Consider the following 23,756-nt stretch of genomic DNA (forward strand, 5'->3'; position numbering starts at 1 on the left):
CTCTCACTATGTAGTGTGTCAAGCATTTGGGAGACAGTGATTCAGAAGGAAAGGTGATACTGCCGAACATCCTGCTTTTCTTTTAGCGTGCCGTACACTGAAGTGAGATACAAAAGAGGGAGAGAGAGCAAGTAAAGACAGAAGAACAGGCAGAATGCAGGTGAAAGTATCAAGTAAGCACACCTGGTGAATTAAACACTGGAGCTGTGGGAGTGTTACATACGACTGTCTCAGCCAGTAAGGTGTTATAAGGGTTGTTAGTGCCTTGTGGTCGCAGGAGAGGATTTGTTAGTAGATAGTTCCCGGTCATTCCTGGAGCAGCAGGACAGAAGAGGAGCATTGAGAAAAAGAGATCAAGGAAATTAGCAGCAGTTTGTGGAGAGAGGCGTGTGGTGTCACTTCGCTTTTTACGCGAAATCTGAAACGTAGTGATCGTACAGAGAAAAGTTTGAGGAGCAAAAATATTCAACTTTGTGCTGTCCTTCTTCAGTTATTTAGTTCATTACGTGTGTTGAAAAGCATTTATAACCCATTTATTTACCAACTAACATTTGAAACAGCTGTGCTCATTACTGCAATTTTTCACACTTCTCGCATTTTTTAAGTCAAGCTCGGTTATTAGTATTATTTTCCTCCCAAAAACAGCACCCTGTTATTGTGCAGAGGTTTTGCTGTTGGGCCAGGTCCAAACATAAGTGCTCCAAGAGACCAAGGCGAACACGTCCAAGTCAAAGTTATTATTAAGTCTTAATTTTTTGCCACTTTCTTCCAAAAGCTCATCTTCTTTCCATTCCCCCCCCTCAGCTTGCAGTGTGTTTTAAGGATCTGAGGTATTTCGGCTGCCATTTATCACCTGTGTTAAATGCCATCTGTCATGTTGAGAAGTCTCCAGGGATGTTTTTAATGACAGGGAAGTGCTTCTAGGAGATAGAGCCATCCTTCAGTGCACTGTCTCTCCAGGGTAACGAGGCAGCTACACCCCAGAGTGATCAATATCCAACCTTTACATTAACATCTCCAGGAAATTATACTGATCGCCCCCCAAAAAGACTTCTATTTTGATGCTGATGTATCAGCAAGCCAAAATGTGTTTTAAAGCGCTAGGTGTAATGTTGTAGTTTGTGACAAGTGACAGCAAAATTTTAAAAAAAGTGACCGCAAAGAGAAGCAGAGACAGGAGTCAAGAGGAGGGGAGAGGAGGGAGTGGAGTTAAGCTACCTCGGTGTAAACCCTCTTTCCCTTCGCATGCTTGGAAAGCCATTTCAGAGAGCAGCAGAAAGCCTAACAGCACACTAAGCACTCCAGGTCAGCCAGAGTTGAACATCATCTTCTCATCATCATATTTGTGCTCAAGCTAAATAATAAATGACAGTTTTTTTTCTCCCTCCCACTGTAAAGTAAGAGAGGTCACCTTACATGCCAGGCTACAAACCGCCTTTTTAAAGCAATGTTAAGATTTTCCGAAAATAAAACTTTGCCCCTTCCCCGCCTTTTAAGTTTTGTCCATGTTTCCCCTGAGCTTTGGTATAAACTTTGGACAGCCAGCACTTAAATTAAAAAAAAGTTCTTCCAGCCTTGCCCCAATTTAAGACTGACATGACTGGCCAGAATGACAGCTCACAGAGTATTTGAGGATGGATTGTTGTAATCCTTTGCTGGCAGAACAGGGAGACCACACTAAAGACCTAAATCTTTTTTTTAAACCGTACTGCTCTGTCTTTTCAAGCTGAATCATTTATTACGATTACCAGAGTAGGACCCTAGACGGTGTTGGTGAGATCATTGGAACTTGAAGGAGGTATTTTTAGCTGGATGATGAAATGTGTGCATAGGTGTGCATGTGCAGAGAAATGAGGTGTGAACTGACCTTGGTTAAGGGTGGAGGTGCTGTTGATGTCACCTGAGATAAAGGAGGACTCAGATTGCTTTCTTACGGTGTCATTCCACATTCTCCTGATACGACTCTGTCAGGTCAACAAGGGACAGCCATTAGGACTTTAAACAAGCCCGTTCACCTTTCAGATCAGCTTTCATTCGATTTCCCTCTACGTGCTACACACTATAAAACAAACCTACTAATCTGCAGCGAGGCAAGGGCAGTAGTAACTGCTCAATCCCTCTGGATGAGTTTTTCAAAAACTAATTTTATGTAAGTCAACTTCTGAACAACTTCAGCTCCAGTTATGACTCTTTACAATAGGCTGGAGGTTATACTGAGACGGGGATGCTTCTCTGTAAGCACATTACATCTGGAGGTATTGTCTGCTAAGGTCTATTAGCCTTTAATAAGAACCGGATAAGGCGAGGACAAAGTTGTTGTTTTCTTCTTTGTAATTTTGGCTCTCCCTGTAGTAAAAAGTGCCTGCAATGCTCTTTAAACAGTGCAATACGTATTTCTTCCCCATGCACATGGCGTTAGTGAAAAAGGATAAAAGCAAGAGCTAAAGGGGCCAGAACAGAAGAAAGGTACTCATGCAGTACAGCAGATGCTGCTTGTAAAAAAGTGGGATAATGTTTGTGTCTTCTCATCTACCTCTGAGGTTAAGATGCAGAATGTGCTTTTTTTCTGTGCTCACAGTAAAAGTACATTTTCCTGAGGAGTCGTTTAAACAGTGGGGTTATTAACAACGTAACAGAGCTGCACGACGAGTCCAGGATACGCCGCGCTCTCATCTTATCCTGGCACGTGGCGAGACTCTCACTGTGCAAAAGTGCCGGTGTACCTGTGTGCCAGAGGAGTAGCGTGCGCTGGTCCGTGTGGTGGAAGTCTTCGCAGAACCGTGCGAGCTCTCAGTCGGCAGCCCTCCGCAGCAGTACGTGTGGCGGAAGCACTTGCTGTACTCTTTGCGGACCTACGCAGGCAAACAGCCAAGTGTTTAAATACAATGTTGACTTTACATATGACTTTACAAGAAGCAGAATGAGGCAGTGTTTGTTCTTTATATCAGCATCTGTGAATTCAGCTGAAGGTTTGGCCTTGACTGCTCAAAAGCCTTCTGCTTTTCACCTTGACAGAGAAAAACCGTACGCAGTGCAGAGTGACTACTTACTTTTTTCTGGAGAAGGCAGTGGAAAATGAAGATAAACATTCCTTGGAAGGTGTTGAATATGGTGAAGAGGTACGCCATAACAATGGAGGCCTCGCTGATGAAGAAGAGCCCAAAAGACCAGGTGAGACCGAGCAGACACAGCAGAGCAAAAGCACCCATGACCCAGGATCTGAGGGACGACAAACGAGACACAGGACGAATCCAGCATGAGGGAGGTTCTGTGACAGAACGGTGATTGGAATATTAATCACCCGGTTCCACTATGAAATATGTAGAAAAGGCTAAAAACCAGGTGGGAGGAAAATGAAAAAGAAAACACACACACACGTCCTCACAACCCTTCCCCGCTGTCCCCACCCCTCCATCCTCACACGTGCAGATTCTGCCCTCAGACAAGACAAGAAACAAGCAAAAGCTTGACCCGCTTTTCTCTTTATACCTCTCTATTTATTAAAACACACCAACCGCTATCACAAGACAGCACGACATGTTTAAAAATAACTCAACAAAAGCAACAAACACTATCATATTCATCTACTGAGTGCGCTACCAGAACCGGAGAAGCTACGCAGACGTGGAAAGAGTTCAAGGAAAACTCCCTGCTTCGTGTGCGAAGGTCCTGCGGAGCCTTCGCACACCAACAGTGGTCACGGTTCGATGATCAAACACACAACAGCAACGACAACAAAACTGGATCAAAAATGATGGACGTGGTGGCAGTGACCGGTCACAAAGACAGTGGATGAGAAGCTTAGAAGCTGCAGTTTGTGAAAGGAAATGATAGAAAGAGGAACAAAAAGGCACGAAAAAATAACGTGGGATAGAGAGAATAAACTAGAAGCTGAGGAGACGACTTCTGGGCAGTATGTTCTTACTTGATAAACCGTTTATTATCTTCATAGCTAGAGAGCATGACAGGCAGGAAGAGAGAAACACAATTAGATTAGAGCGCATAACAGCTTGGGTTATTCGGCATTTGAGTAAGATATCGTCAACTTTGATTCAGGGGAAATCACGGGAGGCAGTGAAATAAAGGATCTAACAAGAACTGAGACTTGTATATTTTGCTGTTGATGATTCAATTACATGTAGAACATTCGCTGTCTGTAGCTGAATATGCATTTATGCTCCTTTACTCGTGGGTGGTGTTGTGTGGGTAAAATTATCTGAGGTGCGTAGTAGAAGCTTACCCAGGCAAATCTGTATTATAGTAGCCGTCACAAACGCGATAATTACTGGTGTGGATTGCAGAACAGAGACAGGAGAGAGGAATGACAGAAGAAAAAGAAAGGAGAGGGTGTGCGTTAACTTTGGCTTCACATGCAACATGCAGCGACCACTGTCTGACTTCAGCATCAAACTTTGGCACGAAAAACAGCGACAACAGGAAACAAATGATCACAGAGGAAACAGCGATTAGGCAAACGGTGCATTTCAGTACAAACAAGCTTGAAAGAAATCATTTCTAACATCCGACATCAAAATGCGCAACAATCTGAAGTTCAGTGAATGCTTTCTGCTGTGGTTTCTTTAAACAGGGAGGAGTCCATCTCAAATGGACCTAGAATACCAAGTGAGGCGTTTTTGTGACTGTTCTCTCTGATTGCGGTTTTACCACAGAGCTGTGTTGTTGCACGCATTCATTAAGCAAAGATGAAGAATAACAAACACTGGACGGGGGGAAAAAAGAAAGCAGCAAGCGCCGCTCCCGCACAGCGTGGTGGAGGTTGAAACACAAACTAATATAATGTAAATAATGCAAAATGGCATGAGACTGCAGGACTGTAACCAACAAGGCCCTGGAGTAAACAGCAATAAATATATATTTATATCAGTTTTCTTCATACAATGTGCAAAAACAACAGCAGTTGTAATTAGTGCTTTGGAAAACGCTGAGCTACACGCTGCGGTGACTCAGCAGCGGCTACAAGAGGAAAGGCGGAGTGTGGCGGTGTTGAGATGGTGGCAGATTTTTTTTCTTTTTAGGATTAGAAGCTGGCATCTCTCTCTATATATATTTATATAAATATGAAAAAGCTTTGACATTTTCCAGTCTCAAGCACACATGGTAGCTGTTCGGCTGCGCCCCACCCTGCCAGAGCCGACGCTGAACGGTTACGCAGCATCCTTACAGTGATGCGTGTCACGCCAGAGCAGTTCTGTGGCTGCAGGTTTGCAGTAAAACACCAAAGCATGAAAAATATGAGTCACAGAATATGTGTAGTCATCATCACAGATTATACACAACATGGTGATGCAAAAAAAAAAGTAATTTCAGTGAAAATAGTAAAGTCTCTTTGAATCATTTTAAAATTGGGCCTAAAATAAATAAATAATCAAAAGAATTCATGTAGAGGTGGAGAAAAAACAACAACTTAACACTAAAAGGGGCTTTGTGGTTTTTCCGGGGGAAGTGGCACTGGTGTTAGATTGCTCATAAGTGGGAGGAGTGTGCGGGCGTTCTGCATATGATGACGCTTCACTTACTTTATATTCTCCAGTCGGCTGGAGTCTGGTTTCAGGGTGGTGGAGTGCTTCACCATTTTGTACATTGTGATCACCAGGAAGATGAGATTGAGCTGTCAAAACAGAGTAATGGCAGTGTTAATACATGAAGATGTATGACTGAAGATATAGCACACACAGAAAAAAACTGTTAATTTGCCCATAAGTATTAAAAGAGGAGAGCCTTCAACTCTGCATGTCCACAGACTAATCCAATAAACATCTATCGTTCCAGCTAGTCTCAGACGGGGCCGACTGGCGCCAAATTTAGTGTCATTCTATATCAATAAGAGCATGGAAATGCATTAAAATCCATCACTGTAAGGGAAAAAAAGAAAAGAGGGGGGCAGCCACACAGCACCATTCTGGGAATGTCAGAAGGGAATGAAAAGTAGCAGAAGAAATGAGAGCCTCTTGGTGTACAAAACAACTGCATATCATTTTATGCACATAGTGAAATATTATAAGGTATAACCAGCTACAGAAGGCTTGAGGGAACGTGGTGTATTTTGTTCGATTCCTGTTTGTGGCCAGATGAAAAGAGAGAGAGAGAAGGAAGGGGAGACGTGCGGAGGCTGTTGCTTGCTTGTTTTAATGTATTAAATCTTTAGAGAACCAGTGGCACATATCAGGTTGAGACAGGGATACTATGCGCTGTGTTTCTGAGCACATTTATTTGCTACCTTTAAAAAAAAAATCAATACTGTGATTTAGAGACACAAAGGCTGCATGTTCCAGCAAGGAGCCCTTCCAAATAATTTACCTCAAAAACATTTATTCTGGAGCAAACTAGCACCTGACGCAGCATGTACATGTACTCACTCAGACAAACCCGAGTGCATTTGTGCTGAAAGCCAGGCACGTATAAATGATGTCAAGGAATATCTTACAAAGGGAAATTGAGATGTGAGTCTCCAATAGAGCAAATAAGAGGATCAAACACCAGAAACACGGCAGACAAATTTATGTGTACGCGGCGTCAGTGCCATGTGCGTAACAAAGAAGCTCCATGCAAGTAAAACATTTGTAGGGACGAAAACCAAACAGTGCATTTTGGCGTTCGCACGCTGCCTTTAGAGCACTGCAGCACTGGCAAAAGAAAAATGGAGATGGACTGCCAATGCAAGGGACCTTTGTGAGCTGGACTCAGACCACAGCCATTCAGTCTTTCTCAGTGTTCTGGTGCACACACGCTGCTATCAAAAGACTACCTGTGGTCAATACATCACCCCTCCACATGCAATCAACTCATGGAGCCACTCACAATAAGCCCGACTGTAAAAAAAAGAAAAAGGGGCGAGAGAGAAAGAGGAAAAAAATGCAAACCTTCTTTCATATCACAGACGGCACTGAAACTATGTTTTGTTTCACCGTTATCAGCCATTATTCCTGTCTGCATGAGTCAGACAGTGGGTGTGGGTGTGGGGGAGGGGAGGCGTGTGGGTGTGGGGGGACACGAGGACGAGGACTTTTGAAAAACCCTTTCACACAGCCTGGAGTGGTGACATGGATCCAATGAGACAGAGGAGAGGGACACGGTACTTTAAAGTAACCTAGCAGCATGGCACATGTTCCCACCCCCACCGACATGCTTTCGCAGCCCCTCCCGGGGGATCCCTCTTGCTAGAGCGGAGCTGTCTTGCCTCTATCCTTCACTCTGTCTCTGAATCATCACTGCAAGCCATGCAGAAGCACCTTGCCACACTGGGACTGAGGAGAAAGCTTTTTCTGAAGCGGACTGTGTGTGTACACACTGAACTCCAAATGAACTGCTGGGGATAAAATATTAAAGGTGCAGATGGAGCTGTCCAGATGATAAGAACTGCTCGCGACGTGTCATGATCCAAAAGGCCTTGTGTTGAAGTTATCTCAAGCATGCTAATGGCTCCCCCCACCACTCATTACTTCCATGTTCCTCCTTTCATGGAGCTAATACCCCCTGTGCCCAGAAGCAGGGCAACCTCTGCCTAAGAACAAGGATCTAAATGCCTGCTCTCAGCTTTTGTTTTCAGTCAGTATTTAGGAAGCGTTTCATCCGGCAGCAAAAACAACAGGAAAAATGAGGGGGGAAAGCACAAGGCTGAGAAAAAACAAAACAAAACATGACCACCCTAGGTCAAAACTGGTGTTACTTGGCACAAACATGGTCTGGGTGACAAGTGGGGATCCAGACATAAGCCAAAGCAGCACTGTTTTCTCTCCTTTTCTCCTGTTCATGTGCCTTTTCGCCTTCTAACTCTGTCTTTCATTGACAAGGACAAAGCCAATTTGTAGAGAAACCAGGGTCACGGATGGTGCAGACAAACCTTGCTCCTGCACGCTCCCCCGAGATGCCCCTTTCCACAGTACTTTGTCTTTTTGAGTCAATTGTTGCACAGAATCAGAGGAGCGGTGTGCGAGGCCCGGCCCAGTGCAGCAAAACCTCATTCCTGTCACATATTAGCTCTGCTACAATACATTAGCTCCTCACAGGGTCATGATTCTATCTCTGCGGTCATCACCACCGGGATCCCGATCATCATTTCCACTGCAGAAATATTTTTCATGCAAATCATTATGAGAGCAACACTCGATTGGAAAACAATGAGGGTCCAATTTAGGGAAAGGAAACATATTCCAGTGTGGCTGACAGAGCATTTGCTGAGACAGGGAGAAATGTATGTTTGCTTTAATACAATGTTAGCTTTTCCTCAATTATAAGCTCACACATTCAAAGCAGGGAGGCAGAGAGGAGGAAAGAAAAAAGACAGGAAAATCACTGAAAACAAGAAAAAGTCATTTCAGCATTTACTCCGGGACATTTCAATCCAGCGCAGACCCTTTTCGAGTGAGCACCATTTCTTCCATTCCTAAGCCAACGCCTGTTTGTGAGAAAGCTGTGAAATGCAATCCAGTGTGCAGATTTGCCTTTTACTTATTCTGCTGCCACACAGACAAAGAGTACGGCTACTGCATCTTTACTTTGACAACTCGGAGCAGTCTGCCAATAGTGTGCAGGGACTCGATGGAATTTGACACGGCTGACCCTTTTCTCTAGTATATTTTCAGTGTCAGCTTGATGTTCAGCAGAGGTCACTGCATCTGTAGATACAGTACCAACCATTAGCTTGGATAATGAACACAGTACTGAACAAATACCACCCATCCTCCCTACACAGCAGCAAGATGAGCCTGCAGAGCTTCCTTATCCCTCGGTGTGCACGAGGGCAAAGCAATACATGATGTGGGAAGCTGAGAGGATATATGTGAGGCACACCACCTGCTATTTCTTTTTTTTTTGTCCTGCGCAGGGAAGTAAGACTCCCGAAGGTCTTATTCTTCTGAGCCTCTCTGATGGAGCGAGAGATAATAATGTCATGACCAGTAAATAATTGCATGCCTCAATGGGACATATGTCAATATTATATGCTATATGTCCTTCACCCTTGGCGGACCCTGACCAAACAGAAGGGATGCCTTTGCTCTCCGTCTTCCTGACAAAGTCGTCCGCTATTTACAGGCAGACAAATACAAAAAAGAGCTATGAACATTACCCCGGCTTGCAACGTGCGCTGTAAAATGGACCATTTCAGCCAATTGTTAACATAATTTTTTTCCCTTCATCACATGAAGGTCATCAGGTAATATCTGTGATATGAGACTTCCTGAAATTGTGTAAAAGTGAGGTTAAAGTACACTATCAAGGCTGATCCTTGTCAGGCAGTGAGAGGCAGAGGGGAACGTCGGACGCCTCGTAATCTGTCTGTGGCGCAAAATTAACCTGTCATCACCGGGAAGGCTTGGAGCAAAAATCCTGCTGACTTTTCCCTTCAGTTCAACCATCTTGCTCCCTTTATCTTCCTCCTGCATCTCTTTCATCTCACCCTCTCGGTCCCTTCCTCACTCTGTCAGTATGAGTATTCAAAGAAAAGAAAACAGCTTACCATGATGATACAGGTGACAGGTCCTATAAAACTCCATATGAAATGATTATCCACACTTAGCCAGCACCTATGTCAGAGAAACACACAAATCAGCTCCAGGCAGTAAACACCACAAAAACGACATCGTGCTCCTGTGGCTAAAAATGGAAAGAAATCATTTTTGGTTACTTGGGCTGATGTATTTTATTATCAGTGCTTAACTCAAAGCTCTTTCACAAAACGAGCAGGAAGACGGCCGGACACAACAGGAGAAGAAGCAAACCGAGCAGCCCCTCTTAATAGCGTCGTCTTAGCTGTGATATAGCCATTAATCTATGTAAAAGGCTTTTTTCCCCTGCACTGCGCTCTCCTCTTTAAGACAGCATTTACAAACAAGAGGTCACAGGAGGGTCTTTGAACAGAAAGGCATTAATGTAGCTGCAGCCTCCCCTGAAACCACAGTGTTGAGTCTGTCAGCCACTTTCAAATGACATAAAAAATTGAACAGCTGCCCATCCCTGGCAAAAGGCGCTCAAATGTTTTGGTGTAGTCTCCAGGGATGCACATAAGGTGCTGGCAGAAATGACGAGCGGATTTCTTTTCAAAATCTGCCACACGCAGCCACAGCAGGTAAGCCCACACAGTGCAGCATCCAGCATGTCTGCTCTGCATTTCCAAGAATGTTTTCAGAGAGAGAGAAAAAAAGAAGCTGCACTCACGCTTTCTTGGTCCCGTAGCTCCTGTAGTCAATAGCTGCTGAGACGCCGACAACGATGGCAGGGAAGAGGTAACCAGACACGTAGTAATACTTTTTCCGCGAGTATTCGCTCTCAAAGACTTCTACAAGCATGAGGTACAGCTGGACTCCCTCAAGACACATCCAGGAGAAGGAAGCTAGGAAGAAGAAGTGCAGGATCCCCGCAATGATGGCACAGCCAATCTGAGAATGACAGAAAAACAACAGATTCAGACAATCAAAGAACAAGATGCAAAGGAGACACAGTGAAATTTATTAAATAATCTTTCGACATCAAGATGACACGTGTCGTTTCCATCTGACTTTTGTTGTTGTTGCTGTTTTTTTAGTGAAAATTGTACATTGTGTACCCCATCTTTTATTGAAGCTCCCTGAAAAGGTCGTCGTTTCAGGGCGTCTCGTTCAACAGCAGAGAAAAACAATGAATATTCATTCACCACATGGGCTCTGACTAAGCACAGGTTTAGCTTTCCATCAGCACAGTACAAATTTAAATGCCATTAGTATTGTGGGGTTAGAGTTAGGAGATTTAATTATTTGGAGCTGTGAAAAAAGACAGAAAAAAGCTGCCGTTGCTCAGCAATCGTCGCTGCAGCTTCAAAGGAAAGAGGGAAAAAGACCCATCAAGCGGAAGACATGTCCCTTTAGTAAGCTATATTGATGGTGCTGTTCCACTCGTGTCATGTCAGGGACAAGTGGGGAAGGCTAGAAACAAACAATGCTTAAAGTCTTATCCATTTTACTCTGGAAGGGTCTTTTGTGTGAGGGCTGAGAGGCGATAAGGAGAGAGAGGATGAATCAAAACCAAATCAATAGGGTGAAATCATTCCGGCTTACCCTGGGTTCCGTCATATCGATACCAATTAGGAATATTAACTCTGCAATGAAGAGATTAATGCACAAGTTCTTGTGGATGGTGTTGCGATCGCTCTGCAGGCCCCGGAAGAAACAGAAGGTGAAGATGCTGATCATGAGGCAGACGAGGGACACCACGATGCCGACGCGAGTGATGACGGTCAGGAGCAGCTCGTGCACTTCACTGCTGGCCTGAAGCGAAAGGGCGAAATGACAAAGAGGGTCGTGTGAAGCTCTGAGGGAAATAACGGTAGCCTCCCCTTTTAGATTTGATAATTGAGGACTAAAACGAAGAAATAACTGCTTACATGTACATTCCAGCATAATGAGATAAATCAGGAGCAACAAAAGGACACAGAGTAACCAATTTCATATTTTGGGACTACATCCCTATCCCATGACATATCTGCGGGCGCCCATGGTGATGATATTGATTAAAAAAATCTTTCTCTTTCAATAATTGTGGTTATTTCATTATCGTTTGCTTCTGGGTGTAAAATTAGCATTACGTGTTGGAGAAGATGCACTCAAATCAAGCTGAAAGATGAAAAAAGTCTGGCAAAAACAACCCAGTACGCACAGATCGACTCATTAAACCGCACCGTGATAGCTGCAATCTTTAGCTGCTTTAATATTCAAGCCTGGAAACTAAAATGTTAAGGGTCTGATCTTGATTTAATCAAAAATCCTCCAATGCTACGGGTGGGCACGAAAGATGACTGGACATACCGAGGTTTCACGGTGTGCCATGAGGATGGCAAAGTTGGTGAGATGGCTGCATGAGCAGGTGGTGTGTGTTTTATTGGAGTCCAGGAGTTTGCAGCCTTGGGTGGACCAGTAGCCCATCATGCTTCTCTCAGAGTAATTCCAGAAGGAGCAATTGGAGTTGAAGTAGTGCTCCATCTGCAGATAACAAGAGATATGGTTAAGTGTCCAAATAATTGACTTCCTGAAATTGAAGCACATGTAGAACACAGAGGCCATTTACCCCCCACTCACAGAAAGTATTTTTCTGCACTGATATGGATGAGGATTTTTCACTTCACAGCTCTTATGAAGCAATTCATATGTTGTATCTCATTTGGCACATGCTTGCCAAATCAACCGAAGCATGGTCGCGTATACGAGGCCTTAATAACAGAGAAGCATAATTGTTTGACGGCATGTCTTTGGAATTGCACAATTTCTCTGATAAAGAATGGAGTCACGCGCGGCCCTCTGGGAACTCTAGTGACAACTTTAAAAGACGAAAGATAATTGGTGCTCCAGTAATTTCATCCTAGATTGTAGGGCTAATCTAGGAGTTAATTTCCCTCACTATAAAAGAAAATGGGTATCATTTATATCCCAATGTTGATTAAAGAATTAGTTTTCATTAAGAATTCACTTAGGTTCTAAAGACTCCTTTAATTTGATGTTCAATGACTTAAATAAACTGCCGACTGACCTAGCCAGACATTTACAATTCAAATTGCACATCTCCGTCTACTCTAGATCTTCCCTCCTGGTGTTTTTAATATGGCCCGTCCATTTGTTCCTGCAGGCGGACTTACATCAATGTGCTCCAGGGTAAAAATCACGGGGTCATTAATGAACACGCGGCTAGACTCTTTGTTGATTGAGGCGGCGATGATGTCCGAGTTGACGGCTACCGAGACGTTGCGGGCGTAGGCGTCATTGTCCATCTTGATGGTGGCGTTTTCTGTGCTGAGGAACTGGCTCAGGTTTTTGTAGAGCATGAAAACCAGTTTGGCAACTCCTGCGGAGCGAAAGATTTAAAGAAACACCAGATTAGGGAAAGAGCGACGCAATTAAAACAACAGGGGCCTAAAAGAAGTGAAGACAAAATATGCAGAAGACCAGAGGATGAGAAAGCTCTAAAACTGACTCCATCTATTTCAATGTAGCTGAATTTAAATTATTCAAGCAATTATCTGCATGGATGAGAGAAGTGAGATATATTTGCTACAAATGGCCTTATTTGTAGGTTTAAAATTGCAGAGCTTTGTGGAGTTTTTGAGATAAACTGCACTCAGTCTCTTGAAAATGAATCCATTTCACAGTTTCTCCTGCGCTAAAGAATCCCTTTTGTTTGTCTCTGAGTTACCAGAGTTAACTTTGACCGAGCTCCTCTCGCTATCGTTGCTTTTTTAACTCACCATTCCGACTGTTGAGCTTAACAGTATTGGCTGAGAGCTGGATTGAGATGCCGCTTTTGCCGATCTGTGGAAATTTGAAATCCTGGACCTGGCCATCCGTGCTGAGAACATACACTTCCAGGACTGCCAAGAGCAGAGAGGCAGGGGATGAGTCAGAGAACGACAACAAAAAAACCGAAAATCGGTCAATTCAGACTGTTTCAAAGAGACAAAAAAGAAAAAAAGCAGAAGGGAAGACGATTTCTTCCTGACATTTCTACACGAGCTGTTTAAACATTTCTAAATGTTAGTGACAGTGCGCCACGCAATAAAAGCGTCACTCACACAGTGATTGTTTCATCCCAGTGGTGCTCCCACTAATATGAATAAAACGGTGCTGAGAGAAACCAAAGGACTCTCTCGTACGGTCTATCAGCTGAAGAAAATGAGCGAAGGAAGAGGAGCTTTGGATAAACAATGTCCTTTTTTCTGCCTGCACAGCAGGCTAATGTTCACATTAGTGTATAGAGTTACAAGGTCTAGACGCACACATTTATAAAGTAAGCGTGCGCAATCAGAGAATCCAGTCTATTTAATTGTCTGATATTCATCACTTTGTCAGTAAGCGACTTGTTAAACCTAATACGCCTTGTTTTTCACTTCCCCCGAGGTTTAAACCCTTATTATGAAAACAAAGTCCTTTTTTATGAGGCGGCCTTGTGTTGCCATCACAGGAGTTACTCTTTCAATGAACTGAGCGTAATCAAATTAGCCGAGGCGCACATCAATCACGGACGCTTGTCATTTGCTTACCGCAAACTCGGCTTTACTCACTTATATTATCTGCTGGGACTTTGACAATAGCCGGTTCCATGAGGTTGTCGGCGAGGACGAAGGCCCCTTCCTCCAAAGTATCCAGTAACATGGTGGCTGCGTGAGTTTGCTCGGTGCTGTTCATGTCCTGCCAGGATTTGAGCGCCTCTGGTCGCAGAAGGTTATCCACCGTGTCCACGATGGCCTGTATTAAAGCAGATAACCGAAACAAATCCACAGAAAACAAAGGTTCTTGAGTGTCTGGAAACAAGTGACATTTTCCGTGGATGAGCTGTGACATGCAGACGCTGATGTGAGTTAGTGAAACGCTGTGCTGGAGTGTCACGTCGTTAGGAGTGAAATGGACAAAAGTGAGGAAGCTGAAAGGACGTCTGTTTCTCAGGTGTATATGTAATGTAAACATATACTTGCAACACATTTCAAAATAAAAACAATAAAAAATGTTTTTAATGTGATGTTAATGAAGGAAGAACTGCTAAAAGAGCGGGGGAGAAGAGGCGCTTCAGCGATGCTCGGCCTCTTTTTCAAGGATGTTGCGTCGATGCTCTGGGTCACAGTGCACTGAGCCTATCACGTCTGTCTGATAACAGGATATTAAGAGACGGCCTGGTGAAAGCCAAAGTCTCCGTGGCTGATCTCAATTAAAGCTCTCTAATTGGAAAGTTCAGTGGGCAGCAACTTTCCTTTTCTTCACACACTTTACTGTAGAACAAGTAATTAAGCCGCCCTGCAAAGGCACTCGAAAAGTCAACCAAAAGTGTGCAGTTTGCTAAACTGTTGTTTGTCCCGTGAATGCAAACCTTGTTTTTTTTTACCTTACATCTTTTTTGCCATCTAAAAGCTCAGGAAACACGGAGGATAAATTGGGCATAAATGATGCAGGGTTTTCTTCAGGAAATAATAAAATCAATGCGTCTAATCAGGTAATCAATGCTGGCGACGGCTGGAGGAGAGGGTGGGGTGTGTGTGGGGGGGCTAATGTGAAGTTGCGTCAGATGTCAGATACTGATGACTCAACAATCCCTGTCCCTGATCCTCTCTCATGCTGCTGTAATTTACATCGACATAACCTCTCGGAAGTCAAATCGAAATGTTTTGACTTTAAAAAGCGAAACGATGATGCGACGCGGCGGCGGCGATATGACTACGTATGTGCTTTTTGCTTTTTTCCAGTTTCCCTGCCTCCTTTACCAGCGCACGGCCGTTGACTGGCTAATTAGCTTGATCCATTTTAACACCCTCCCGAAGGAGAGATGGATTGAGGGGGGTGACTTTGGTGGCAGGTGGAGGACACTGATGTCCCTGATGGTGGGGGGATATATATACAGCCAAAATACTTTGATGTGCGAACCCAACGCTGTGAAAGCATTTGGGGAAGAAAGGGAAAGAAAAAAAAAAAGCGTTTGACCTGCACTAACCCTATTAACCAGCTCGAGCTATAGATTTGTACCTTTAATTTATGAAACGCATTAATTTAATGACCTCAAACCTGCGCCCTTGTGGACTTTCCCTTTGCAGGCTGTGAATGGTCAGGAAATGATCCGTAGAAAGGGTTTTGATACATCACTACAAAGCAGCAAATCCTTCATCAAATGAATAATGAGGGGGATGTAAGAAGAGGATGTCTGCTTGAGTTGTGCTGTTATTCATGTAGGCGTGCAGTCTTGAGTAAACACAGAAAATAATAACATGGACAAACGGAAGAAACAACAAAATACACCATAGCTGTCAATGCATACAGGAGAGAAAAAAAAGAAGACACGTACACAGTTACAAAAAGAAGCCACCTAAGTAACTGGAGATGACTTCTCTTTAACTTAGGAAGCACTTTGAATACAACTGTGTTTTTGTGTGAAGCAATTACTCAAAAAAGCAGGAAGCACAGGGAGGAGGGTGTACACGACAGTGGAGAGGGTGCATGCTGCTGAACTTGGGCTAGGGCATATACAGTACGGTAGTACAGGAATAGAGGGGACAGCAGCTGCAAGCAGAGTGGGCAGAAGCTTTGCTTCAGTACCTTCATGTATGCCCTGCATGTCCTTTCTCGCTTTTGGAGCTTTTTTTGTTTGAGAAGGAAAAGAACAGATACAAAATAGAGACATGTAATTTGCACAAGTTCACGAGCTTGAGTAAAGAATTGGTAGAAATAATAAAGGGGTGAGCGCTGGATGGAAAAACCAACTGATAAAACGACCAGTCTCAAATGGCACCGGTCTGACGCACGAAAGCACCGTGGATCACACTCATGACACTGAATACACATCTGCTCAAAAATCAGAACTGCTTTTCTGTTTGTTTCCCAGCTCGGCTGAACTTGAAGTGAAAAGCACAGAAAAGCAGACTGCTGACGTAATCTGGTGAAAAAAATCGAATAAAACGCAGCTATTGTATTAAAGAAGTATTAAGTTATCAGTAAAGCATAAAAGCGATGTAAGTTATGCAGAGTCATTCAGTAAGAGGGAACTGGGGAGAAACTTGAGGTAATATTTTTAATACCCTGCTAATATGTGGAGGATCTGGTTACCTTGTTGAAGCTCCGTCCTGCAGAATCCTTCTCGCTGGGTCTGAGCTCCTGCAGCTGCGCATCCAGGATGTCCACCAGCTGCTCCATCAGGCGCACTGAGGAGCTGACGTCCCCGGCAAAGATGGGTCCTTTGGTGTGCTTGGCTAATTCATTGGCCAAGTTAGCCGCGTTTTCACCGCTGCGGATCTGCATGGGGAGAGAGTGAGTAATGCGAATGAGAATACGAAAAGACAGACTTGGAGGGCTCTTTGCGGCTCTGTTTCTAACATAAAAATCACACTTGAATGAGTCCTTGAAATATCGGTTATGAAAAGAGGGTTTAATGTTTTCTTCACACAGCAGAAGCTGCTATAGTGGCAGTTTTTTCTTTTTATATTGTGTGCTAAGGCAAAAGAAAAAAACAAGTCTACAAAGAGTGGTTTGCAAAATAAGACTATGGTGCAGATTATAGAAGGTAAAAGGCTTTTAATCAAAGGGCACAATGTCAGGTACTTTTGTCCCTTATTTCCGAGTCGGGTGCCAAAGCAAACGAGTCCACGTGGTGGATTTGGAACAGATTACATGTCGGATGCTCTTCCTAATACAACCGTCCTATTTATGGGCCAGCTTCTGACCTCCCAGTTTCAAACTGGGTGAAGGTGTTAACCACTACACCACTAACCAAAGTGTAAAATCAAAATCATTAAAATGTAAATACACAGTTATACACACTGCAGCTGTATGGTGCCTTTCCTACTGCCCCTCTGTATAATGCAGTTTGTGTGATTTCTTTGTTAACACAAAATTTGGATTGTTTTAACTCAGATATTTCACTTTTTTCTTTTTTTGTAGTCGTCTTCTACAGGGAGTGCAGAATTATTAGGCAAGTTGTATTTTTGAGGAATAATGTTATTATTGAACAACAACCATGTTCTCAATGAACCCAAAAAACTCATTAATATCAAAGCTGAATGTTTGTGGAAGTAGTTTTTAGTTTGTTTTTAGTTTTAGCTATTTTAGGGGGATATCTGTGTGTGCAGGTGACTATTACTGTGCATAATTATTAGGCAACTTAACAAAAAACAAATATATACCCATTTCAATTATTTATTTTTACCAGTGAAACCAATATAACATCTCCACATTCACAAATATACATTTCTGACATTCAAAAACAAAACAAAAACAAATCAGCGACCAATATAGCCACCTTTCTTTGCAAGGACACTCAAAAGCCTGCCATCCATGGATTCTGTCAGTGTTTTGATCTGTTCACCATCAACATTGCGTGCAGCAGCAACCACAGCCTCCCAGACACTGTTCAGAGAGGTGTACTGTTTCCCCTCCTTGTAAATCTCACATTTGATGATGGACCACAGGTTCTCAATGGGGTTCAGATCAGGTGAACAAGGAGGCCATGTCATTAGTTTTTCTTCTTTTATACCCTTTCTTGCCAGCCACGCTGTGGAGTACTTGGACGCGTGTGATGGAGCATTGTCCTGCATGAAAATCATGTTTTTCTTGAAGGATGCAGACTTCTTCCTGTACCACTGCTTGAAGAAGGTGTCTTCCAGAAACTGGCAGTAGGACTGGGAGTTGAGCTTGACTCCATCCTCAACCCGAAAAGGCCCCACAAGCTCATCTTTGATGATACCAGCCCAAACCAGTACTCCACCTCCACCTTGCTGGCGTCTGAGTCGGACTGGAGCTCTCTGCCCTTTACCAATCCAGCCACGGGCCCATCCATCTGGCCCATCAAGACTCACTCTCATTTCATCAGTCCATAAAACCTTAGAAAAACCAGTCTTGAGATATTTCTTGGCCCAGTCTTGACGTTTCAGCTTGTGTGTCTTGTTCAGTGGTGGTCGTCTTTCAGCCTTTCTTACCTTGGCCATGTCTCTGAGTATTGCACACCTTGTGCTTTTGGGCACTCCAGTGATGTTGCAGCTCTGAAATATGGCCAAACTGGTGGCAAGTGGCATCTTGGCAGCTGCACGCTTGACTTTTCTCAGTTCATGGGCAGTTATTTTGCGCCTTGGTTTTTCCACACGCTTCTTGCGACCCTGTTGACTATTTTGAATGAAACGCTTGATTGTTCGATGATCACGCTTCAGAAGCTTTGCAATTTTGAGACTGCTGCATCCCTCTGCAAGATATCTCACTATTTTTGACTTTTCTGAGCCTGTCAAGTCCTTCTTTTGACCCATTTTGCCAAAGGAAAGGACGTTGCCTAATAATTATGCACACCTGATATAGGGTGTTGATGTCATTAGACCACACCCCTTCTCATTACAGAGATGCACATCACCTAATATGCTTAATTGGTAGTAGGCTTTCGAGCCTATACAGCTTGGAGTAAGACAACATGCATGAAGAGGATGATGTGGACAAAATACTCATTTGCCTAATAATTCTGCACTGCCTGTATAAAACCAAAAATATAGGACACATCAGCCCTTTTTGTCATCCAGCTTTCGAGTGATTCTGACCCAGATTTGCTTCCATGTTTATATTTTTTTTCCAGTGAATAATTTACTTTTGCAGTTGACGTCCTTTACAGGAACACATTATTTTTGTCTACTCCTTATTTTAAGAAAAACACTTAGATGGAAAACAGCGAGGCAGAGCTCATACAAACCTTCTGGGCTACTTGGTTGACCCAGTGGGAGGTGCAGTTGCTGAGATCAGGGCCCTTTGGGTGCCAGTCCCCGGTGGAAAGTACACATAAATAAGATGCTGTGCCTGACAGAAAAAAACCAAGAAAACAAACAAGAAGAGAACAGTCAAGTTGAATCAACTCAAATCAAATACATATTTTTTATGAGGCTGCTCACTGAACAACAAAGGCAGAAGCAGAGATCAAAGGAAGAAATTGCACACAAGCAACACAATCATGCAAATTGAGTATTTATATGTAGAACATATATGAATCCAAAACATTTTTTGTGCACATGACAACATAAGCCTGAGCAGATGTTTCTTTTTAGTTTTCCCCACTTTGTCTATCGAGACAATGTACAGAAAACTAATTTTGTTAGCCTGTTATTGCTACAAAGTGACATGAGTTCATATACAATCAAATGAGGAACACACAAACAGCTGAGCCTCAGTCAGTCAGAGACTGCTTACGCTAACAGCCACTGCTGATTCCTTTAGGTTAAATCTTTTATAATTAGAGAAAAAAGGAATATCTAACAAACACGGGGATGTTCTCTCGAGAGCTGTCGGGTCATATTGAACGCAGCGAGCAGTCGGCCCTGAGATGAGAGAGAGAGAAGGAAAGACGGCCCTGTTTACCTCGTGTTCCCTTGGGACAAGGTCGCTCAACAAGCATGCCCCTCTGGGTCTGAGGCCACATTATGTCTCTTTTCTCAATTGCCTTGCAGAAGCGTTCAGGTAAAGGGAAGGACTCCAGGGGCGGAGGGGAAGGAGTCTGTGGGATTACAGGACGTGGCCTGGGCGCTCCCCTGCTGCGCTCCTTGTACCCTGTTGTGGTGGTATTGTTGTCCACACCCCAGTGCACCGTGGTTGTTGTTGTGGTGGTTGTCGTTTTCGTAGGCGGAGTCGTGGTGACTTCTGAAAACGGCGGTGCTGTGCAACGGGAGAGAAAAAACAGAAGTCAATATTTGGGTGGAGCGCCGCTGTGTGATCTGCGCTGGGTTGGATGGGGTTGGGGGAGAACACGACGAGTCTGGATCTCACTGGGATACATTTAGTGTTTCTCAGCCTCCGAAAACACGACGCAGTGCTGTGAATAAAAATAATAACCAAATGGTAAGTTGACCTGCGGTTGCTGTGTGAGGTCAGCTCATTAGTGTGGCACCCCTGTTGTGCAAAACACATAATACCGAGGATTTGCTAAGAATATTCAACCTGGCAGCTTTTCAAAGCTTGACCTTCTGGTGGGCAGAAGTCTTCATGTACAACTAAACCTTAACGGCGCCCCCTGTAAGCAACATTCCCATTTTTTTCCTCAACACGTTCGACGCTGTAATGCTTATACATCCAAGTACCCTGTTGTGTAAATTGCCACTAAGTGCTTTGTGCAACAAGCGTATTTGCTTTCCCGTTGACTATGGCTTATCCAAGGCACTCAGTCTGAAGCGAACAAGACAATAATTACAGTAACATCCTCCTGCCTGGCAATCATTCTTGCCTGGAAGATTTTGTGGCATGGCTGATTAAATTTCACTAGAGCAACACGGAACCTGTATGTGCAGCCATGGTGCCAGAACATTCATTTTACAGTTGTTTCTCCCTACAACTCATACTCTGATAAAACAGGTGTGCAGTAACTCTTCCAATGCCCCGGGCAAAAACAATATGTTTCAGTCCCAGGAAAGGAGAAAAATAGTGCAGTCCTTACATTTAACATGAGCCACTAAGGAAAAACTATGAAGACATTTTTCATGTGATACACTGGAGGAGTGAGAGTAACGCTGTAATTACATTTCATAAAAGTTGAACATAAGGGAGCTTTATAGATGAAATGTTGATAAACACTGACTATTTGATATAAATCTGCAAGTGCAAAAAGAAAGCAGAACAACCACCTCGGAAAAAACATATTTGTTGGTTGAATTTAACAGAAAAAAAACGAATCAATCAAAAGGAGCTCTGAACGTTATGCGATCTAATCGCATTTGAGTACTTTGATTTCCTCCATTAGGCTGCCTATAGAGCATGCAGAAAATGCGAAGAGGTGCTGTTACACTGCCGGGGTTGAGCACAGTTGCTGTCGGTGCCGCAACACCTTGTGAAATAACAGGTGAAGGTAGAGACGAGGCAGAAAGTGAGAACGAGGAGATAATCTGAGGTGGAAGGGGTGAGGCAAGAGAAGCGGAGAAACAAAGGGCGATGACGGGAAAATTCAATAAGAGTGGGGTCAATAAGAAGACATTTTCGGCGTTCTGGTGAACCCCTGGCAATGACATCTCCATATCTATCGCCTCTTATCTGACTCAACCCTCACACACACACACACACACACACACACACACACACACACACACACACACACACACACACCAATTCTTCCATCACCAAAGGCCCATCGTGTGGATCAGAAGCTTCAGCACAGTGGAGCTGAAGGGAATCGTCTTTGAGGCTGGCTGCCACCTGTGGAGAATTAGGCTCTATTGACCAGAGGAGATGACTCTCTGTGCTCCCTCCTGTTGAGGGAGGCTATAGGACGGCATACACACAAACACACACGCACAAGCAGGTGAGATGAAGGTGTACACAGCTGACTGGCTGTTTTGACACTGAGCTGACGGCAGATTTGGCTGGCTGGTCGGCTGGCTTCACCTCAGCATCCCCCCTTCTCTTGTCCCTTCTCCCCTACCTGTATCCTTTTACTCAACACAGTGAAATTCTTGGCTGCACAGCCTGTCACAGCAGTTGAGAGACAACCTGTGCTTAGTGTCCTTTCAGCACCAGCATTTAGCTGGCTGGGAGAAATGTTTGTCTCTATTCTGCACCAATATCCTTTTATTGCTATAGCCCTTTTTTTTCTTTCTTTCTCTTTTTTAAGACTCACTGAGAAGAATCAGAGACGTGAAAGCAAGTTTTGCAGATTCCTGGTTGACTTTACAAGCTGTGGCAATCAATGCTGCGGCTCGGTCTAAAGGAAACGAATGTGTGTCAACGCAGTGTTAAAATGATTATCGTTGTTTCTTCATAAATGTCTGGGTCAGAGTTGCTTGGCAAACTTCCACAAGGCTCCCAAGAAACTGTGGGGCCCCTTTATGGGTTTCTCATTTCCAAAGTATGAAAGATGATAAGGCTAAAAATCCCAGTCTCTGTGGGTGGGAGGTTTAGGATCCAGACAGAAATGAAATGAAAATGAATTGCTGTTCGGCAGCGTGATTCGAGATAAAGGGCTCACCACTACAGCCAATAAATCAAAGAGGCATCTGCTGTAATCCAAGCACATTCCTTTTGCATGTCAACTAACAACTGTATCTCGTCTATACTCTCATTCAACAGGACTACATGCAAAAACAAAAAAAAATTGCTGTGATGTTGGGGTTTACGCGCTAGTTAAAACGCCCGCAATCTTTTTATTCTCTGATGGTGCCTGCTGTCAACAGCAAAGCTGGGAATATAATTAATGTTGGACTCTTGTTGATATAGAGCTAGAACTGAGGGGTTTCCGTTTGAGAGGGACGACCCTGTGGCTTACGGAAAGGGCTGCGGGGTGGATTGAAAAAAACCAAAGAATCAGTTAGCTACGAAAAAAACCCCCAATAAAACTCTTGCTGCTCTGATTGGACGCCATCAGAGCTTCGTTAATGAGCAGTACTGGGAAGAAAACGCATTATTTAAAATGGCTCAATTAATCCAGTTTGGAGGTTTCATGTCATGTTTATGATGCAAACTAATCCGCTTTCCAGTGTGAAAACGAGGCTAATGTGGATGTAGGCTACACTTCCCACAGAGATCCGTGCATAAACAATGCAGCCCCTCTGACCACTGCTGCTCCCGTGTACGTAGCTTGTCATCCCGTAATCCTACCAGAAACACAATAATCTCATTACCGTTATGCCATAGACTGGTCTAATTTAATCCAATGAACGCTAGGAGGAATTAACCCAAAGGCATTAAAATGGACACTCTTCTCAGGTAGTCACTTCTTCACAGAGATGTCTAAGTGGATGGTTTTTTTAAGCAGAGCAAGCAGAGCCGAGTGAGGGATGGCTATCGATCTGTTGGCGGTGCTGCAGCAGGCCTTTCCAGAACTTTTCAGATTCATAACATTAAGCAAATAGTTCTGTTTTCCATTGTGGCAACACATGCCTTGACACTCCTGAACTTTCCCTGTGCGACGTTCCTTTGATTATGACAAAAGAAGCAAATCCCACGTTCGGGCTATATATCGAATCCAGGACAGGATCCTTGATTATTATGTCTGTGCTGCACTCAGCCCAAGGGGAAGCTTCAATTAGCTGTCATACAGTGGGAGCGCACAGAGTGATATTCTCCAAAGCACTGCCACTAGTCAGGGCAGACTTATTCATAACCTCTTTGTGAGATTCAACACCCACACATTGTTGCACTTGAATGTATCTCGGTGGTTCGGTTATTACCACAGGGGTTACAGGCCTCGGATTGATGACAGACAATAAGATGTGAAATCGAGGAGAGGAGCATGTCAAGTTTTGAGCCAGTGCAAAGCATATGCATGGACGCAACACACACACACACACACAC

The 23,756-nt window shown here is 43.7% G+C and overlaps 1 protein-coding gene across 43 annotated transcripts in view; it reads right to left on the bottom strand.

Moving 5' to 3' along the window:
- adgrl2a (adhesion G protein-coupled receptor L2a) overlaps nucleotides 1-23,756 on the bottom strand; it is a 93,266-nt gene that overhangs the window by 6,194 nt on the left and 63,316 nt on the right. For 16 of the 43 annotated variants that reach the window (XM_042222370.1, XM_042222371.1, XM_042222358.1 and 13 more), the window contains 18 exons: nucleotides 19,842-20,135; nucleotides 19,183-19,286; nucleotides 16,566-16,751; nucleotides 16,059-16,097; nucleotides 14,042-14,225; nucleotides 13,229-13,351; nucleotides 12,623-12,828; nucleotides 11,799-11,972; nucleotides 11,052-11,261; nucleotides 10,177-10,397; nucleotides 9,479-9,545; nucleotides 5,538-5,629; nucleotides 4,241-4,285; nucleotides 3,926-3,952; nucleotides 3,051-3,219; nucleotides 2,724-2,852; nucleotides 1,868-1,964; nucleotides 184-312 (listed from right to left, as the gene is read on the bottom strand). In XM_042222370.1, the coding sequence (XP_042078304.1) occupies nucleotides 184-312; nucleotides 1,868-1,964; nucleotides 2,724-2,852; nucleotides 3,051-3,219; nucleotides 3,926-3,952; nucleotides 4,241-4,285; nucleotides 5,538-5,629; nucleotides 9,479-9,545; nucleotides 10,177-10,397; nucleotides 11,052-11,261; nucleotides 11,799-11,972; nucleotides 12,623-12,828; nucleotides 13,229-13,351; nucleotides 14,042-14,225; nucleotides 16,059-16,097; nucleotides 16,566-16,751; nucleotides 19,183-19,286; nucleotides 19,842-20,135 (2,496 nt within the window). The remainder of the gene's footprint in view (nucleotides 1-183; nucleotides 313-1,867; nucleotides 1,965-2,723; nucleotides 2,853-3,050; nucleotides 3,220-3,925; nucleotides 3,953-4,240; nucleotides 4,286-5,537; nucleotides 5,630-9,478; nucleotides 9,546-10,176; nucleotides 10,398-11,051; nucleotides 11,262-11,798; nucleotides 11,973-12,622; nucleotides 12,829-13,228; nucleotides 13,352-14,041; nucleotides 14,226-16,058; nucleotides 16,098-16,565; nucleotides 16,752-19,182; nucleotides 19,287-19,841; nucleotides 20,136-23,756) is intronic. The other 27 variants (XM_005923377.3, XM_005923374.3, XM_005923379.3 and 24 more) reach the window with 7 other exon arrangements.

Source organism: Haplochromis burtoni, unplaced genomic scaffold, assembly GCF_018398535.1.
Source record: "Haplochromis burtoni strain Fernald_Lab_line unplaced genomic scaffold, NCSU_Asbu1 Contig_5, whole genome shotgun sequence".
Lineage (NCBI taxonomy): Eukaryota > Metazoa > Chordata > Actinopteri > Cichliformes > Cichlidae > Haplochromis > Haplochromis burtoni.